Here is a 19,562-nt window from a genome sequence, read left to right on the forward strand (position 1 = left end):
GAGTACGCTAGCCAGGGAGCTGCCTTGATCTGTTAAAGAGGGGGCTTTCCACACACTCTGACCACACTGAAAACAGCTCAGATTGAATCTTTAATGAACCAATTCCACAGCTTATGTGTACTCCAGACTCCTGGCTTTAACAGACCCTGGTGCACTGAGACATTGGGGCCATGCAGGAATGTGAGTGGAGGATGATGGGAAAGCTTTGGCCATGGTCTTTCCTACCAGGACTTGTCTTGTTGATGGTGGTGAGAGAAAATGAGCAAGGCACATCTTGAGTTCTGCCTGGAGGTTCACAGGGAAGCCCAGTACATCGACACACATTGAGGTAGCTCATAATAAAAGAATAAAGGATGTCTGGGGAACTGTGAGCCCCCTATCACATCCAGGCAACAGTTCTGAACAAATTCTGGAGTTTTGTTCCTTATTTGCATTGATGTGACTGCACTCTGTCAGGTCTCATCAGACACAGCAGGGTTTCATTTTCCAGGTGATTAACATAACTCTGGTTTGACCCTCATGCCATACCACATCCCAAGGTGCTGCAGGCAGCCTGGCCAACCTCACACATGCAAAAATCAGCAGTCATGCCCCCAAAATCATAAGATTAGTTTAAAAATGATGTGATTTTAAAAAAAATACATGGAAGGTACTTTTTATTTGCATTCTGTCTTTTGACTCTTTGGGGGGTCATGTTTTCAAACTTTTCTCTACAACCATTTCAATCATTTAAAAAATGAAAGCTCAAGATTCTGCTATTTGCACAAGACTCTAGAGGCTGGTGCTTTTGGAAAAATGCTGACTATCACAAGACTCATGATACAATCACCAGAGTTGGTAACATAGTGTATGTAAGGGATGCATTGATGGAGCTCTCCTGTGGCTTAAAGTTTGGTCCTTGTTTGATCGAAGCCAATGGACGTTCTGCCCTTGACTTCAGTGGAGCAGGATCAGCCCAAGAATCATTAAACTTTTGACATTCTCTTGAAGCCCTTTGCTTGAAAAGAAGCTTGGATTCCTGTTTCTGTGTCGGGAATCTGATGCAGGCAAGCACGCATGTTTCTAATAAATACAAAGAGCCTGCATATGTATAACAATAACTGTCATTTGGGCTCAATGAGTCATGAATTTTGCCCAAGTAGGATGCTAATGCCTACCGCTAAACAGAGCTACAGCTTATATGCTAGCCTCTGTCAGGCAGCAAGCCATTCAGGAGAGTTAGTAATAAACATCGACTACTGGAAGGAGTGAGTACTAGGAAACTGCAAGAGGCATTTGCTGCTGTTCAACCAGTTTAACAGATTCCAAGGCCAGAAAGGAGCACTATGATCATCTCTTTGACCTCCTGTATAGCACAGGCCAGAGAACTTCCCCCAAACAATTCCTGTTTGAACTAGAGAAAACCCCAGCCGTTCTGAAATATTGTAAGTGATGGAGAATTACTGAAATATTGTAAGTGATGGAGAATCAACAATGAACTTCGGTAAATTGGTTAATTACTCTCACTGTTAAAACTTTACACCTTATTTCCAGTCTGAAATTGTCTAGCTTCAGCTTCTAGCCACTGGATCAAGTTATACCTTTTCTGCTAGACTGAAGTGCCTATTATCAAATATTTGTTCCCCATGTAGGTACTTATACATTGTAATCAAGTCACCCTTAACCCTTGGAACTCCTTGAGTCTATCACTGTAATGCAGGTTTTCTAATCTTTTAAGCATTCTTGTGGCTCTTCTCTCAATCCTCTCCAATTTATCGACATCCTTCTTGCATTGTAGGCACCAGAACTGGACACAGTATTGCCACAGCGGTCACACCAGTGCCAAATACAGAGGTCAAATAATCTCTCTACTCTTACTCGAGATTCCCCTATACATGCATCCAAGGATCATATTCGCCCTTTTGGGCACAGTGTTGCAGTGGAAGCTCATGTTCAGCTGATTAGCCACCACAACCCCCAAATCTCTTTCAGAGTGTCTGCTTCCCAGGATAGAGTCCCCCGTTGTGTACGTATGGCCAACATTCTTTGTTCCTAGATGTATAAATGTATATTTAACTTCATTAAAATATATATTGTTTGCTTGCACCCAGTTTACCAAATGATCCATATCGCTCTGTATCAGAAACTTGTCCTCTTCAGTATTTACCACTCCCCCAGTTTTTGTGCCATCTGTGGACTGTACCAGTGGTGATTTTATGTTTTCTTCCAGGTCGTTAATAAAAGTGTTAAATAGCAGAGGTCCCAAAACGATTCCTGCTGGACCCTACTAAGAACACACCCAACAGATGATGATTGCCCATTTGCAATCACATTTTGAGACCGATCCGTTACATAGTGATAGCACTAGTCTGTCCCTCTCACTGGGTTTTACGTGCGTTGAACAAGCCTCTAACGACATCCGGGATGCAGGGAAATATCATTATCCCTGTTTTCTGAATAGGATAATGGTGCACAGAGGGGAAGTGAGGGAGATGGAAACAGGACTTAAAGGAGCACAGAGGGCAGTGTTTCCCATTTTACAACAGCCCAGATTCCTTTAAACTGCCCAGATTACATCCCAGCCTCCCTCGTATGCAGCCACGGGCAGGCAACAGTAAGAATGCACTTTGGCTTCCACTGAAGGAGTTGGTATCCTAACCAATCACTTTGCCTTTGTGCAGAAGGATTTTTTTAAACTCAGGGGCCCAGATTCTCGGCTCTGCTAAGGCCACTTTGTTCTGTTTGCATGTTACGTGCACGTGGGCCTTGAACAGGCCAGACAGCCACTGGTATGGAGCTGGCAAATATGGCGTAAGTGTAACCCCCAAGGAGATGACCCAGATTCCTGGGGCTCTGTCTGCAGGCAGGGAGAGGCGCACTGCCCCTGGTATGGAGGGAGAGCCAAGCCAGACTCAGAATCTGCCCGGCAACCAATAGGGAGTGTAATGCCCCTCCCAGGGAGCTCAGGAAAGGGGAGAAGCCTTTTTTGAGTCAGTCTGGAGCCAGCCAGGGCAAGGGCAGGCCTGGCTATGTGGGGAGCTGGTGAGTCCCAGGCCTGCATGCAGGGTTCCCCCAAGAACTGGTCTCTAGGGACCTGAAAACAAGATCCCTCAGCTGGGCTTTTCCCTCTCGACTGATTTGACTCCCAGTTTGTAGGGTTTTGCTGGGAAACTTCCCCAGCCAAGCTGAGTTAGCACCCAGCTCCCTACGTGAGACCAGTCACCACATGGTCAGCTCTGCTCTGGCTGTTAGTCCAGGGCTGGCCTGCTGGGAGTGTGTCTGGATTCTGGGCTAGGAGACTACAGTTTGGAGTTTAGTATAGTTGTTTAATCTGCACCTTGAGCCCTGCACCCCTTTGTGGTGAGGGGAAATCCTGGGACCGAAGCAGTCTGATTCCTGCCCAAAGAGGCTCCCTGCCGCAGAGATCAGTCCCTCTGCAGTGACCGAGGAGTCCAGAGTCATCTCTGAACCTGAGGATCATTCATGGACTTTGTGAGTGCACCATCTTTTAGTTAGTCAGTTAGGGAATTTGTTTTGGGGAACCCCTACGCCCTGAACTGTGTCCTCGAGACAGGGAGTATGGATCTGGGGATTTTATAACCTGCTGCAAATTAAACCTGTGGAGGGATTTACCACCTCCTCCCACTTGTGAGTCCTTTGGGCTATACTGAACCCAATCAGCCACACTGCTAAACCACCGCAGAGAAGATACTGTGGTCATAGGTCATCAAGGGCCCCAACAAAGTACGTGTACCAATAGGACACTAATCTTACATTTGCTACATCAGGTCCCGTGAGTGGGGAAAGTCATGGGTATTATTATACAAGAAGTGGAAGATTGTACAAATGACCAGGGAAGAGTATAAAAATATTGCTCGGGCTTGCAGGAGTGAAATCAGGAAGGCCAAATCACACTTGGAGTTGCAGCTAGCAAGAGATGTTAAGAGTAACAAGAAGGGTTTCTTCAGGTATGTTAGCAACAAGAAGAAAGTCAAGGAAAGTGTGGGCCCCTTACTGAATGAGGCAGGCAACCTAGTGACAGAGGATGTGGAAAAAGCTAATGTGCTCAATGCTTTTTTTGCCTCTGTCTTCACGAACAAGGTCAGCTCCCAGACTACTGCACTGGGCAGCACAGCATGGGGAGGAGGTGACCAGCCCTCTGTGGAGAAAGAAGTGGTTCGGGACTATTTAGAAAAGCTGGACGAGCACAAGTGCATGGGGCCGGATGCGCTGCATCCAAGAGTGCTAAACGAATTGGCGGATGTGATTGCAGAGCCATTGGCCATTATCTTTGAAAACTCATGGCGATCAGGGGAGGTCCTGGACGACTGGAAAAAGACTAATGTAGTGCCCATCTTTTAAAAAGGGAAGAAGGAGGATCCTGGGAACTACAGGCCAGTCAGCCTCACCTCACTCCCTGGAAAAATCATGGAGCAGGTCCTCAAGGAATCAATTGTGAAGCACTTAGAGGAGAGGAAAGTGATCAGGAACAGTCAGCATGGATTCACCAAGGGCAAGTCATGCCTGACTAATCTAATTGCCTTCTATGACGAGATAACTGGCTCTGTGGATGAGGGGAAAGCAGTGGACTTCTTGTTCCTTGACTTTAGCAAAGCTTTTGACATGGTCTCCCACAGTATTCTTGACAGTAAGTTAAAGAAGTATGGGCTGGATGAATGGACAATAAGGTGGATAGAACGCTGGCTACATTGTCGGGCTCAACGGGTAGTAATCAATGGCTCCATGTCAAGTTGGCAGCCGGTATCAAGTGGAGTGCCCCAAGGGTCAGTCCTGGGGCCGGTTTTGTTCAATATCTTCATTAATGATCTGGAGGATGGTGTGGATTGCACTCTCAGCAAATTTGCGGATGATACTAAACTGGGAGGAGTGGTAGATACGCTGGAGGGCAGGGATAGGATACAGAGGGACCTAGACAAATTGGAGGATTGGGCCAAAAGAAATCTGATGAGGTTCAATAAGGATAAGTGCAGGGTCCTGCACTTAGGACGGAAGAACCCAATGCACCGCTACAGACTAGGGACCGAATGGCTAGGCAGCAGTTCTGCGGAAAAGGACCTAGGGGTGACAGTGGACGAGAAGCTGGATGAGTCAGCAGTGTGCCCTTGTTGCCAAGAAGGCCAATGGCATTTTGGAATGTATAAGTAGGGGCATAGCGAGCAGATCGAGGGACGTGATCGTCCCCCTCTATTCGACATTGGTGAGGCCTCATCTGCAGTACTGTGTCCAGTTTTGGGCCCCACACTACAAGAAGGATGTGGATAAATTGGAAAGAGTCCAGCGAAGGGCAACAAAAATGATTAGGAGTCTGGAACACATGAGTTATGAGGAGAGGCTGAGGGAACTGGGATTGTTTAGTCTGCAGAAGAGAAGAATGAGGGGGGATTTGATAGCTGCTTTCAACTACCTGAGAGGTGGTTCCAGAGAGGATGGTTCTAGACTATTCTCAGTGGTAGAAGAGGACAGGACAAGGAGTAATGGTCTCAAGTTGCAGTGGGGGAGGTTTAGGTTGGATATTAGGAAAAACTTTTTCACTAGAAGGGTGGTGAAACACTGGAATGCGTTACCTAGGGAGGTGGTAGAATCTCCTTCCTTAGAAGTTTTTAAGGTCAAGCTTGACGAAGCCCTGGCTGGGATGATTTAATTGGGGATTGGTCCTGCTTTTGAGCAGGGGGTTGGACTAGATGACCTCCTGAAGTCCCTTCCAACCCTGATATTCTATGATTCTATGATTCTATGACACTAAACTGGGAGGAGAGATAGATATGCTGGAGGGTAGGGATAGGCTACAGAGGGACCTAGACAAATGAGAGGATTGAGCCAAAAGAAATCTGATGAGGTTCAACAAGGACAAGTGCAGAGTCCTGCACTTAGGAGGGAAGAATCCCATGTATCGCTACAGACTTGGGACTGAATGGCTAGGCAAGCAGTTCGGCAGAAAAGGACCTAGGCGTTACAGTGGATGAGAAGCTGGATATGAGTCAACAGTGTGCCCTTGTTGCCAAGAAGGCCAATGGCATTTTGGGATGTATATGTAGGGGCATTGCCAGCAGATCGAGGGACGTGATCGTCCCCCTCTATTCAGCATTGGTGAGGACTCATCTGGAGTACTGTGTCCAGTTTTGGGCCCCACACTACAAGAAGGATGTGGAAAAATTGGAAAATGTCCAGCGGAGGGCAACAAAAATGATTAGGTGGCTGGAGCACATGGCTTATGAGGAGAGGCTGAGGGAACTGGGATTGTTTAGTCTGTGGAAGAGAAGAATGAGGGGGGATTTGATAGCTGCTTTCAACTACCTGAAGGGGGGTTCTAAAGAGGATGGATATACACTGTTCTCAGTAGTACCGGATAATAGAACAAGAAGTAATGGTCTCAAGTTGCAGTGTGGGAGGTTTAGGTTGGATATTAGGAAAAACTTTTTCACTAGGAGGGTGGTGAAACACTGGAATGAACCTAGGGAGGTGGTGGAATCTCCTTCCTTAGAAGTTTTTTAAGGTCAGGCTTGACAAAGCCCTGGCTGGGATGATTTAGTTGGGGATTGGTCCTGCTTTGAGCAGGGGGTTGGACTAGATGACCTCCTGAGGTCCCTTCCAACCCTGATATTCTATGATTCTATGATTCTATGCCCAAGTCTCTGCTAGCACTACGGCCCCTCCTGCAGTGCCTTGTGCTGGGGCCAAGCAGCCCTAAATCAAAGAGCCGAAACCTTCTCCCTTTGGCTGCCCCTCCGCAGTATATCGGAGAGGTGCTGGGCCATGGGGCAGAGTTGGGGTCAGGAAGCCTAGCAGCTGCGGGTGACCCTCGCTACCCTTTCACTTTGCAGTCCAGTCACTCCCATTCCCTCCCTTCGGAGGTGACTCAGAAGATGTCAATAGAAATTGTGTAGGACAGCAGTTTGTGAACTCGCCAGCTTCCTGGGGTTACCTCCAGGTGGGCTCCAACCTGCGCTGCCCCTGAGTCAGGCACCCCCAATCCCTTGCATGGCTGTGTGCTGTCTCTGAGTGTCATCTGAACATGCCAGCTGTGCCAGTGCCCCCAGCCACTGGTTCTCTCCATTTGCTTCCTTGGCACGGTGGCACCCTTCTTTAAAGAACCCTTTCTCCCTCTTCAATCAGAACGAATCCAGGGCTCTGAGAAACGCCTTTTCTCCCCAAATGGCCCCTTCCCTTCATAAGGTGTCACTGATTGCAGACCCTGTTTAATAACTAATGGACATGGTAATTAGTAGTTTTCTAATTAAGGCTGTAGCTGATCCTTCATTCTGATAGGTGAAATTAAGCAGCCATTAGCTCACAGGAAAGAGCATTTCCAGTGCAGGACCCAGCTGGGCTGCAGACACTCTAATGACCCTTTCTTCCCCCCTCATTAAACCCATTCTTGCTGTTGAAAATCATTAAATAGTTCATTAACATAATAATCCTTTTAAGATCCTGCATTGCAAATGGATTTGTCAAGTGCTGTTCCTAAAGGAGTTTGTCATATTAAATTGTCTTCTACTGTAATGAATTTTATGATAGATTGTGCTGCTTTGGGAATGATTTATGGCCACCTCTTGCTTTATTAACCAGTCTTGTAAAGTAATTTGTGAATCAGAGGCTCATTTATTTTGCTGAGTCTCTCCTTGTGTGAGAGGAACTTTGCAAAGCAGAGTTGTGAGGGGGCACAGAGCATGATATTGCATTGCCAGGAGAAATATTAGTCATCTCTGTTCCTGTATTTCTGCAGCCATGCCCCCTATTCCCTAATCACCCTGACTACTCTAGTGTAGCTACTCTAGGTTCAGTTGTTTTTAGCTATTCCCTGTTGACTACAGGGCTAGGCATTGAGGACTAGCATGGGTCACAGGGGGGATAATAAAAGAGATGTGTCTTGCGTTAAATCCTATGACACAGAAGAGTTTTGTGTATCTGTACTGATACCGATTTCCTGAGTGGACACACCCAAAGTGACGTGGCACTAAGGGAGAGCAGATCAGCAACCGAGACTGCAGCCACACTACCTTGTGATGTGTCATCCCCATCACAGCACACAAGCTAAGATGTCCTGGGCTGCATCAGGGATTTTACAGGAGACCTCCAATGGGAAGTCATTGTGCTTCAGGAAGTAGAGCTGGGGAGCCAGTGGGCAGAGCTCTTTCCTCTGCGTGAACATGTACAGTGGGATTTCTGAAAGAGCCTGTGGGAGATAGGAACCTAAAAAGCTAATGAGTGTTGGGCACCTTCCGGAGCCTTCGGAAGTCCCACCTGCAGTTAACATTCCAGCATGTTGCGAAGGGCCCTGTGCTGCATTGGAGGTACTGTACTGTTCTTCCAATAAGGTGCAATCCTGGGGTCATTAAAAATCCCAGGGCACTTTTCAGAGGAATTGGGGTAGAATCCCATGTATCATGCTCAAATTCCAATTCAGAAAAGTCGGAGATGGAGAAGAGCTATTCAGTTATCTAGTCCCTCTCCCTGCCAATCCAGGATAAAAGTAACTACATCCTGTTTCCCTAAACTCCAGGCGATAAGATATGTTGCTTCGCTTTGTGTCCGATATTGTCACTGTATACTGTTGCCCTTGCTGTGTTCCACCCCAGAGGTAGCAGCATTTCCGTGATGGATGAAGTGAACCCTGTGAACAGTGTGTTAACTTCACAAAATGCTTTGCGATCCGTCAGGATGGAAGGTGCGAAATATAATGTAAAAAGGGAAAATATTGTTTATAAAATTCATACGAGCAAAACGGTTAGAGTGCTCTGATGGTGCAGGACAAGCATTGGTCAAAAATTTTCCATTGATAAAATTGTTTCCTGACAAAAAAAGTGGTTTTTCCACAAAAATTTTTTTTTCTGGCAAGTATCTGCTTTCCATAGGAAATTCTGAATTTTCATCAAAAAACCAAAGGCCTCAAAACTGAAATATTTTTGGATGAAAAACAAAATATTTTGTTCTGGAGATGCTGCTGTAGTGTCTCATGGGGGTTGAAAGTCAGTGTGCTCTTGTCCCCACACTCCTGAATGGCCTGGGCCCCACAGCATGACTACATCTCCCATAATGCACCATAGCTACATCAAAATATTTATTTTTTCAGCCAACATATTTGTATTAAAATTTTTGCCAAAAACCAAAATTTTCTGCATTTTCTCCATTTTCCAACCAGCCCTGGGCAGGCAACTTGCATAAAAGGAGAGAATAAACAGAATGGGGCTGCACACTTTATTGTGTTATAGGGAGTACTAACGTGAGTAAAGTTACTCATGTGTGAAAGTGTTCACAGGATCAGACCTTAGTCTGGCAAGGAGAGGAATGAGAGAATGCAGGCTACAAGGACAAATGAGAGTAAATGGTACAGAACAGGCCACTCACGTGCCCTATTTTATCCTACCCCATAAAAAGAACTTGAAGACCCTCAAATGTCTGTTAGAATCATAGAATCATAGAATATCAGGGTTGGAAGGGACCTCAGGAGGTCATCTAGTCCAACCCCCTGCTCAAAGCAGGACCGATCCCCAATTAAATCATCCCAGCCAGGGCTTTGTCAAGCCTGACCTTAAAAACTTCTAAGGAAGGAGATTCCACCACCTCCCTAGGTAATGCATTCCAGTGTTTCACCACCCTCCTAGTGAAAAAGTTTTTCCTAATATCCAACCTAAACCTCCCCCACTGCAACTGGAGACCATTACTCCTCGTTCTGTCATCTGGTACCACTGAGAACAGTCTAGATCCATCCTCTTTGGAACCCCCTTTCAGGAGTTGAAAGCAGCTATCAAATCCCCCCTCATTCTTCTCTTCCGCAGACTAAACAATCCCAGTTCCCTCAGCCTCTCCTCATAAGCCATGTGTTCCAGCCACCTAATCATTTTTGTTGCCCTCCACTGGACATTTTCCAATTTTTCCACATCCTTCTTGCAGTGTGGGGCCCAAAACTGGGCACAGTACTCCAGATGAGGCCTCACCAATGTTGAATAGAGGGAAACGATCACGTCCCTCGATCTGCTGGCAATACTCCTACTTATACAACCCAAAATGCCATTGGCCTTCTTGGCAACAAGGGCACACTGTTGACTCATATCCAGCTTCTTGTCCACTGTAACGCCTAGGTCCTTTTCTGCGGAACTGCTGCCTAGCCATTCGGTCCCCCGGTCTGTAGCAGTACATGGGATTCTTCCTTCCTAAGTGCAGGACTCTGCACTTGTCCTTGTTGAACCTCATCAGATTTCTTTTGGCTCAACCCTTTCATTTGTCTAGGTCCCTCTGTATCCTATCCCTACCCTCCCTTGCTCTAAGGGCTAGTCTGCATGCACCCTTGCACCAAAATAACTAAACTAAATAACTTTTCATTCATTTATTTTGTAGTTTTGGTGCAGGTTTGATTGAAGACCAGCCCTCAGACTACGATGAGTTACAAAGCAGACTAGAAAGAGTTACAAAGGGATCTCACTAAACTGGGTGAGTGGGCAACAAAATGGCAGATGAAATGTTGATAAATGCAAAGTAATGTACACTGGAAAAGACAATCCCAACTATACATACAAAATGATGGTCTCTAACTTAGCTTTTGCCATGCAAGAAATAGATCTTGGAGTCATTATCGATAGTTCTCTGAAAACACCTACTCAATGTGCAGCGGCAGTCAAAAAAGCTAACACAATGTTAGGAACCATTAGGAAAGGGATAGATAATAAGACAGAAAATATCATAATGCCACTGTAAAAATCCATGATATGCCCAAACCTTGAATACTGAGTGCAGTTCTTGTCACCCCATCTCAGAAAAGATATATTAGAATTGGAAAAGATACAGAGAAGGGCAACAAAACTGATTAATGGTATGGGACAGCTTCTGTATGAGGAGAGATTAATAAGACTGGGACTTTTCAGCTTGGAAAAGAGATGACTAAAGGGGAGAATATGATAGAAGTCTATAAAGTCGTGAACGATGTGGAGAAAGTGACTAAGGAAGTGTTATTTATTCCTTCACATAACACAAGAACCAGGGGTCATGAGATTAAATTAATAGGCAGTGGGTTTAAAACAAACAAAAGGAAGTATTTCTTCACACAATGCAGAGTCAACCTGTGGAACTTGTTGCTGGGGGATGCTGTAAAGGCCAAAACTAACTGAATTGAAAAAAGAACTAGATAAGTTCATGGCGGATAGGTCCATCAATGGCTATTAGCCAAGATGGTCAGGGATGCAACCCCATCCCCTGGGTGTCCCAAGCCTCTGTCTTCCAGAAACTGGGAGTGGATGACAAGGGATGGATCACTGGATGATTACCTGTTCTGTTCACTCCCTCTGAAGCACCTGGCATTGGCCACTGTCAAGAGATAGGATACTGGGCTAGATGGACTATTGGTCTGATCCAGTATGGCGGTTCTTATGTTCTTATATTATCAGTAGGACTCAGAACTAGGTTTGATTCTTCTGAATAAGAATAGCATCTGCAGTTAGAAATGGCAACAGTTATCAATCCTGATCCTTTAGGGTATATATTGATCAAAAGCTGGGACAGGAAGAGATTTCCCCCCATGCTGTAGTGTTGCACATTTGTTTCTTGTCTGGTACAGAGTGAAGGTGTTGGGGGTGACAATTCCTTATGAAGAATCTGGAAGAGGCCATTGTAGAAGATGGGATACTGGATTAGATGGTCTCTTTTGGTAGAGTCCTACTTTAGCTATGTAATCCCATACAGTGGTACCGCTAACCATTTGCCAGACCCAGTGAGATGATGCTTTCTAGTCCATTTCTGATCTCAGACAGTTTTAGAGGTATGCTTCTGATGAAACCGACAGAGACAAATGACCTTAAATACTTGTCAAGTATCAGAGGGGTAGCCTGGATATGTAAGTCTGGATATGTAAAAGTGGCAAAGAGTCCTGTGGCACCTTATAGACTAACAGACGTATTAGAGCATAAGCTTTCGTGGGTGAATATCCACTTCATCGGATTCATGTACATCCGACATATAAAGCTTATGCTCCAATATGTCTGTTAGTCTATAAGGTGCCACAGGACTCTTTGCCGCTCTTAAATACTTGGACTGTCAGAAAGTGGGACATTCTGAAGGAGAAGCTGGGACTCTGGAACAAGACACTTGATTTGGATCACTGGACGCAGAGCTTGCAAACTGTCTTTGGGAAGAAGTTCCACATGTTCTCTGGTTTGCCAAAATGCTATTTACATCTTTATATTCTGCATCATTTTGCCTGAAAACCAAGGAACAATGATTCCCTAGTCTGAGTGCCTTAATTTGCAGTTCCACAGGCTTTTCTAAACGGAGCTGGCATTTACCACAACCTGGCCCTCGCTCACCCTACAGAGAGAGGTTCAAAGGCCACTAAGTAAAATGGAATAGACACTCACAGAGATGGCTGTGTGGTCCAGTGCACCCAACAAGGGACTGGGAGCCAACAACCCTCAGCTCTGTCCCTGATGCTACCACAAACTTAACAGTTCAAACCACTGAAAAAAACGTATCAGTGTATTTACTTTGATGTTTGCAAAAAGCTATAATGACAGAGAGCCTCTACAATACATTTTCCAAAGCCTCCAGGTGACTTGGAGTCTAAGTTCCATTTTCAAAAGTCACTTACGCAGGGAGGAGCTGAAGTCTCATTGTAAGTCAGTGGGATTCAGGCTCCTAAGTCACTTTTGAAAATGAGTCCTTGGCTTCTAAATCACCAAGGTGCTTCTGAACACTTTGTCCTAAATCAATCACTAATAAGACGTGCCTTTCCTCCCAGTGTGCCGCAAGGCAGGGGAATGTAGGTAAAGTCCCCGGATGAAGGCAAAATAAAAACTCGCCTCACTCCAGCATTTTGCCTCTTCACTGTCAGGTACAGCACCCCAGGAGATGCTGAGTCAGATGCTAATGCTGCAGCTAGTGTGTCAGCAAACCCAGCCACCACCCTGGGATCAGTAACCCTTCCTGGATAGCCCTGGGAGTCCACATCGGAGTTCTTGAGGGACTTTGGCCCAGGACTCCATGCTACCTTCCTCCTTTCCAAACGTGGCCCTGCACACTCTGCCTTCCCCCGCCTCCCCTGTCGGTGATTAGCAGCAGGGCTAACAAGCTATCTGAAGGACGCACTGGAAAATATCTGAATGCGTGAGCCTTTCTCGGGGAAGAGAGCACTCCTGCCCTTCTGTGGGAATGAGCAACTCAGGGCTGCCTTTGGTGGCTCACTTTTAAAAAATGAACCCACTGCAAATGCAGCCACAATAGCTGCTGTCCATCTTTTCAGAGTCACAGAACAGCGGAAGCAAGTGACCATGGATGTCTGAACTCCAGGGATGAGTTCAGCCTGCCCCGGGCCCAGCCTTGGCTGTTGGCCCTCAGCTGCCGGTGCTCGTCTTCATGCGCCAGCTCGCTCCAACTCAGGTGTGGCTTGTGCGACCGTGTCTGTGCCGAAGGTGCTGCGTTCAGGAAAAGTGAACCCATGAGAGAAGCCTTCCCGGGCAAGCGTGGGGGGAACATGGCCTTTGGAATGGCCCGGGGGCTTCTCCAATTCTGCACATTGACACAGGAAAGCTTTCCCAGACAGGCAGACTCAAAATACACTGGAGTTCATGTAGTGATGGCAGGAGGTGCCAGGCTGACAACCCAGCTACAACATGGGCAGCAGTACCAGCTCCCCATACAGTGGCCTGCCACTCTGCCCCAACCCTCACTGGGAGAACTCCACTCTGGCTGCCGGGGGGTTCAGTTTTCAAGCCCATTTGATCCTTGGATGAACCTGCCAATAAGAGCCTACGACCATGATGAGCTTTGTGATGTGGGTCCTGTCCACTGAGAACCACCAAGTGGCTGCACAAGGCCACCAGACCAGAGCAGCCACCAGACGATAAGGTCTTGCAGACAACACAGGCCCAGGTCTAGACTGGCATTGGAGAGCTGGACGTGAAAAGCTTTATACCCTACCGCTGGGACACTCTGACCCAAGGGAGTGCAGCTGAGTAATCACGTCTCCTGGCCTGATTCCTGCAACTGGGTAACACACGGAGCTCTCTTTGTGCCCTCAGACACTGAATTCCCCTGTGGAATTAGCTTGTTCTCCTAAGGTGAACTTTGGAAAAGGCTGCAGGGCAGAATTTTTGCTGACCTCACACATAATACAGAAAAGGCAGTTTTAAAAGCAGGTCTGGTCTTCAGAGCCTGTGCTACATTAACAACCCAAGTTCTGTACCATAAAAAAGAAATGAACATTAAACGTACCCTCGTAAAGTGTCTTGGCCTCTTCTTCTCACTCTGTTTGCTGGCTGTCTTTCCTCATAGCCTGCAAATCTGTCTGTCTGAAAGTCCCCTTCATATTGGCCCTGGGCTTGTTCCATGTACAAAAGTGCTGTACATCCTAGCATGAACTTGGCCAGCCATAATAACCCCATGATGGCAAGGATTCCTTGATTCCCTCTGCTGCCCTGAAAGCCTCTTCCAGCTGGAGGGGCCCTGCTGCCCTGGTGGAGGATGGATTGTGGCAGCAAACCCTGAATGCCAGGCTGCCGTCCTGACGGTCCCCTTCTGAGGCTAGAAGCAGAGACAGGACAGAGGAGACACAAGTGTTCTTAAGGGCTTTTACATTTTTAAAATGATCATTCACCCCAGGCCCCCCTTCCCCAGCATTAATAGAGTGAGGTCACAAAATCGCACTGACTTTGGCTCCTTGTGCACAATCCAAGGAGTTGTGAGCTTGTTAGCTCATACACTCATACCACACAAAGACATTGCCAAAAAATTTCTTTCCCAAGAGTTAGGAACGGACAGAGGCTGCTCCCTCTGGATCTCTATGGAGTGGAGATACTCTCTTCCTTCCCCTCTGTCCTTCCAGAGCATTTAGAAACATAAAGGGCACCCAATTAGTGCATCAAGTGTAGTTGCAGGCATGCCCTGGGGTTTGATGGCTGCTGGCCTGCGATACCCTGAATGCAGCTCCAGGATTCAGGAGAGCAATGCAAGAAGCAGGGCTATGGGGCCAGAGAAGATGCACTCAGGACAGTGGTTTCCCAGGAGAAGCTCTGGCCTCATGTTTGTGGGCCCCCTTGCTCAGTTCCCCAGCTGTGCCCTCCCAGCCCATGTGCCACTCAGACCAGGAGGAGTGGGGGCTGGGATGTGGGAGGGGCATGGGAAGTACACTGCCCTGAAAACAGTGTTCCCAGCTCCTGGGATTCCCTTTGAAATCCCCTCCATTTCCCAGTGGGTCGAGGGGAGTCAAGGAGCCCAGAGGGTGGAGGGGGCTCAGCCCAGTGATGGAGTGGGGAGAAGGGGAATGAGGGGGGATTTGATAGCTGCTTTCAACTACCTGAAAGGGGGTTCCAAAGAGGATGGATCTAGACTGTTCTCAGTGGTAGCAGATGACAGGACGAGGAGTAATGGTGTCAAGTTGCAGTGGGGGAGATTTAGGTTGGATATTAGGAAAGGCTTTTTCACTAGGAGGGTGGTGAAACACTGGAATGCGTTACCTAGGGAGGTGGTGGAATCTCCTTCCTTTGAGGTTTTTAAGGTCAAGCTTGACAAAGCCCTGGCTGGGATGATTTAATTGGGGATCGGTCCTGCTTTGAGCAGGGGGTTGGACTAGATGACCTCCTGAGGTCCCTTCCAACCCTGATATTCTATGATTCTATGATTCTAAGGGATGAGTATAGAGGATTGCATGGGGCTGAATGACAAGTACTACGCAGGGGCGAGGGAGAGGAGGATAAATGTGATGTGTTAGGGCTGGGCTGGTATTTGTGGGGAGCTCAGTGAGATTGTACCATGTGTTCGGGCCATACTGGGGGCTGGCGTGAGTGCAAGGTCAAGGCTGAAGTAGTGCAGGGGATGGGATGACGGGGGAGAGCCTTTGAGCTGGGCCAGGCCTGGGGAAGTTTGCGTGACTTAGTGTGAAAGGCTGGGGGGGTGATTGTTATGCTGGTGCTGGGGACAGCAGTAGCAGGCCCTGGACGTCCCTTAGCACCAGCAAGGGGGCAGCTCAGGGGTAGGCACAGGGATCTGCAAACAGGAGGCCAGTGTCAGAGCGTCTGCCCTCAATCCTGGACTGGCTGCCTGGCATGATTTTGTCAACCTATGCTGTGGCCTGTGGGAGCCAAAACACGGGCACATCCCCAGACAAAGCCCACGGCCCCGGGTCCCAGGGATGCTGCTCCAGTCACTTTGCCATGCGTCTGTGTCAGTGAACAAAGCAAAATTAAACCCAGACACCTTCCAACGGGAGGAGACGGGACGCTGCCTGGGGAGCCCGCAGAGCGACGAGAGGAGGCTCAGCACCACTCACTGGGCTGCTCATGTGTGGGGAGGAACTCGTGTCACTGGGGCTGTGGTCGGTGGAGCCCACTGGGGGTCACTGGGGGCCATGGTCAGGGGAGGGATCCATCTCGTGTCACTGAGGCCGTGGTCGGCGGAGCCCATTGGAGGGTCACTGGGGGCTGTGGTCGGGGGAGCCAATGGGAGGAGGGACTCAGCTCCTGTCACTGGGGGCCGTGATCAGGGGAGCCCATGGGGGGGTCACTGGGGGTAGTGGGGGGAGGGATCTAGCTTGTGTCACTGGGGGCTGTGGTCACTGGGGGCCGTGGTTGGGGGGAACCCCTGGGGGGTCACTGGGTGCCGTGGGGGAGGAATCTGGCTTGTGTCACTGGGGGCTGTGGTCACTGGGGGCCGTGGTCAGGGGGAACCCCTGGGGGGTCACTGGGTGCTGTGGGGGAGGAATCTGGCTTGTGTCACTGGGGGCTGTGGTCACTGGGGGCCATGGTCGGGGGAGCCCATTAAGGGAGGGATCTGGCTTGAGTCACTGGGGTCCATGGTCGGGGGAGCCTATGGGAGGAGGGACTCAGCTTGTGTCACTGGGGGCCGTGGTTGGAGGGAGGGAGAGAGGGAGGGATTCTGTTCATGTCACTGGGGTCAGGGGGAGCCCATGGGGGGAGGGATCTGGATCGTGTCACTGGGGGCCCTGGACTGGGGGAGCAAATGGGGGGAGAGATTCGGCTCGGGTCACTGGGGGCTGTGGTTGGAGGGAGGGAGAGAGGAAGGGATTCCGTTCATGTCACTGGGATCAGGGGGAGCCCATGGGGGGAGGGATCTGGATCGTGTCACTGGGGGCAGTGGCCGGGGGAAGAAGGGAGGGATCTGGATTGTGTCACTGGGGGCCGTGGTTGGAGGGAGGAAGGGAGTGTCACTGGGGGCTGTGGTCTGGGGGAGCCCCTGGGGGAGAGATTCGGCTCGGGTCACTGGGGGCTGTGGTCGGAGGGAGGGATCTGGATCGTGTAACTGGGGGCCGTGGTCTGGGGGAGCCCATGGGAGAAGGGATTTGACTCGTGTCACTGGGGGCCGTGGTCGAGGGAAGGGAGGGAGGGATCTGGATCGTGTCACTGGGGACTGTGGTCGGGGGGAACTCATGGGGGGAGGGTTTCAGCTCATGTCGTCATGGCCCGTGGGGCGCACAGAGATCTCCGGAGTGGCTTTATTTTGGTGCCAAACATACTGCAAATACACCAGTGCCTTTTGCATCAAGCCTACAGGGCTGTGCCCAGGGACTGGCACCATGGACTCACAGGGTCTCAGGCAAATGGGATGGGATAAGCAGGCCCCGGCAGTGGGAGTGTGGCCATCAGCCGTGAGCAGAGCTGCAGCAGGAGCTGAAGAAGGGGAGAAAGGCGCAGACTCTGAGCTAAGGGAGGGCTGTGAGTAATGGGCAGTGTGGGTGCCAGGTCCTGGGCCTGGCCTCGGGGATGAGGGTGGAAGTCTGGGTGTATGATAGGGAGTATGGCTGGGCTTGGGTTCAGGGTGCATGAGCTAAGGGTGCATGTGATGGAAGACAGGGCGGGGGGTGGCTGACTGGCAGAGTCCATGGGCTGGTCTGATATGGGCAGGTAAAGTGTGATAAATTTGAGATGTTTTATCACTGTCCTTACCCATCCCCCCTCCCTCAGCTCCCACTCAAGGCTCATTCCTTCCCCAACCCTGCTCCCCATTCCCCAACTCCCCTGGCCCTATACTGGCATGTACAGACATTCAGCTGTTCTGTTACCCACCCCCTCACTCCAGCATGCTGGAGCTGGGAGCCAGTCCCCAGGAGAGCCAGGGCTTGCAGCCCTCCTCAGAGAAGGAGGGCCAGAGAGCATCTTTCACCCTGAGACCCCAAGTCTTCTCCCAGAGGTTCCCCCTCTCCCCAAAATGAAAATGATTGCTGCTGCTGCTGCTGAGAGAGGCACAGCCCTGAGTACTCCTGCTGGGAGGCATGGGGCCCTGAGCTGCCCCTAGAAGTCCCCCATGCTGTCCCACAGAAGCACTTTCCAATTCCAGCACAGCCCAAAAGCAGGCAAAAAGCAGCACAGACAAGGCAGAAAACGTGTTCAAACCATTCCAAAACTCACAGCTCCAGAGCAGTGTCCTTGGTCAGAATTTCTCAGCTCTTGAGGACATGCTTTTTCAAGCTCTAATATTTCAAATTCAGTGAATGAGAAAGACAGAGTGGGAAGGAGCAAACTGGGCTGGGAGCAGAGGCAAAGGAAGAGACAAAGAAACTGCCCTCCCTGCAGTGCCTTGCAAAATTCTACTACTTTGCTACACATGTCTGTCTGCTGAAGGCTAGGATCTGATTATCTCCAGCTAGACAAAAGAGAGGTAGTTTTTAGAGCTTTCAAAGTAACACACACATGGAAAAGTGGTCATAGAAAGCAAAGATTTTTTTTTACACTAGGAGGTTTCCAATCTCTCGTGCAGAGATTTCGGTTGAGGAGATAAGTGACCCCTTTAACCACAGTGAAATTAGAATAACACCAACGATCAATACACAGGCACATACCCTTGAAAGCGTTAACACTGCAGTTCTGCTAAAAGAATATGGAAAAGTAATTTACACCATCTGAAGAGAGTTAAAAAAAGCTCAAAAATTATCTGCAGCTCTGAGAAATTCCACCAAACGTTCTTTGTAAGAAATCAGCATTGACAAAGGAAAAAAAGAGAGACAGAGAATCAATCATTAAATCTGAGCTAACACAGACTGGCAGATTTGAGGGGAGCAGGAAAGACATTTCAATCTGTGGCATTAAGTGTCAGAACTAAACAGAGGGAAAAATGAAAAAAAAATAGAAAAAAGGCAGTCGAACAATTGCAAACTAGCTTTGAGATAAAGAGAAAGAAATCAGCCCCTTAGCCACTTAGAGAGTCTGGATTTAGTCTGAATCTGTTTAAATACCTTTAGGTCCTGGAACTGGTGATGTGCCCAGAGCTCCTTTGTTTAGTGGAGAACTGGGCAGAAAAGAAGGGAATAAAGCCCTCACCCCTGAAGGAAAGAAAAAAGGTACAGCCTAATCCAGATTGGAGAGGGGGAGGGCCTTGTTGCGGGAGAAGGGGTGCAGGAGGAGTGGGAGGAACAGGAGAACAACCCGACTGCATTCTTGAGCCAAAAGTTTTTCACTTCAAGGAGGGGTAGGGGGGAGAGGTTGGGTTTAGTAAGAGACATTTGAATGCAGACATGATTATCACCTAACCATTCCTTATGTGCTGAGGACCCATTCGGTTCACTTCACTGCTGAACACACTGAGTTCAGCTCCATGGACTGGCTGCTGGTCCCAGCTTCAGGCAGGAG

The 19,562-nt window shown here is 48.6% G+C and overlaps 1 protein-coding gene across 1 annotated transcript in view; it reads right to left on the bottom strand.

The window, feature by feature from the left end:
- Window positions 1–19,291, bottom strand: part of FBN3 (fibrillin 3) — a 287,866-nt gene extending 268,575 nt beyond the window's left edge. The window contains exons 1-2 of the mRNA XM_084614426.1: window positions 19,169–19,291; window positions 14,197–14,505 (exon numbers count right to left, since the gene is read on the bottom strand). Coding sequence (XP_084470552.1) covers window positions 14,197–14,366 — 170 coding nt within the window. The 5' untranslated portion in view covers window positions 14,367–14,505; window positions 19,169–19,291. The remainder of the gene's footprint in view (window positions 1–14,196; window positions 14,506–19,168) is intronic.
- Window positions 19,292–19,562: the final 271 nt, after the last annotated feature.

This window comes from Lepidochelys olivacea (assembly GCF_965140295.1).
Source record: "Lepidochelys olivacea isolate rLepOli2 genome assembly, chromosome: 25".
Classification (NCBI taxonomy): Eukaryota; Metazoa; Chordata; order Testudines; family Cheloniidae; genus Lepidochelys; species Lepidochelys olivacea.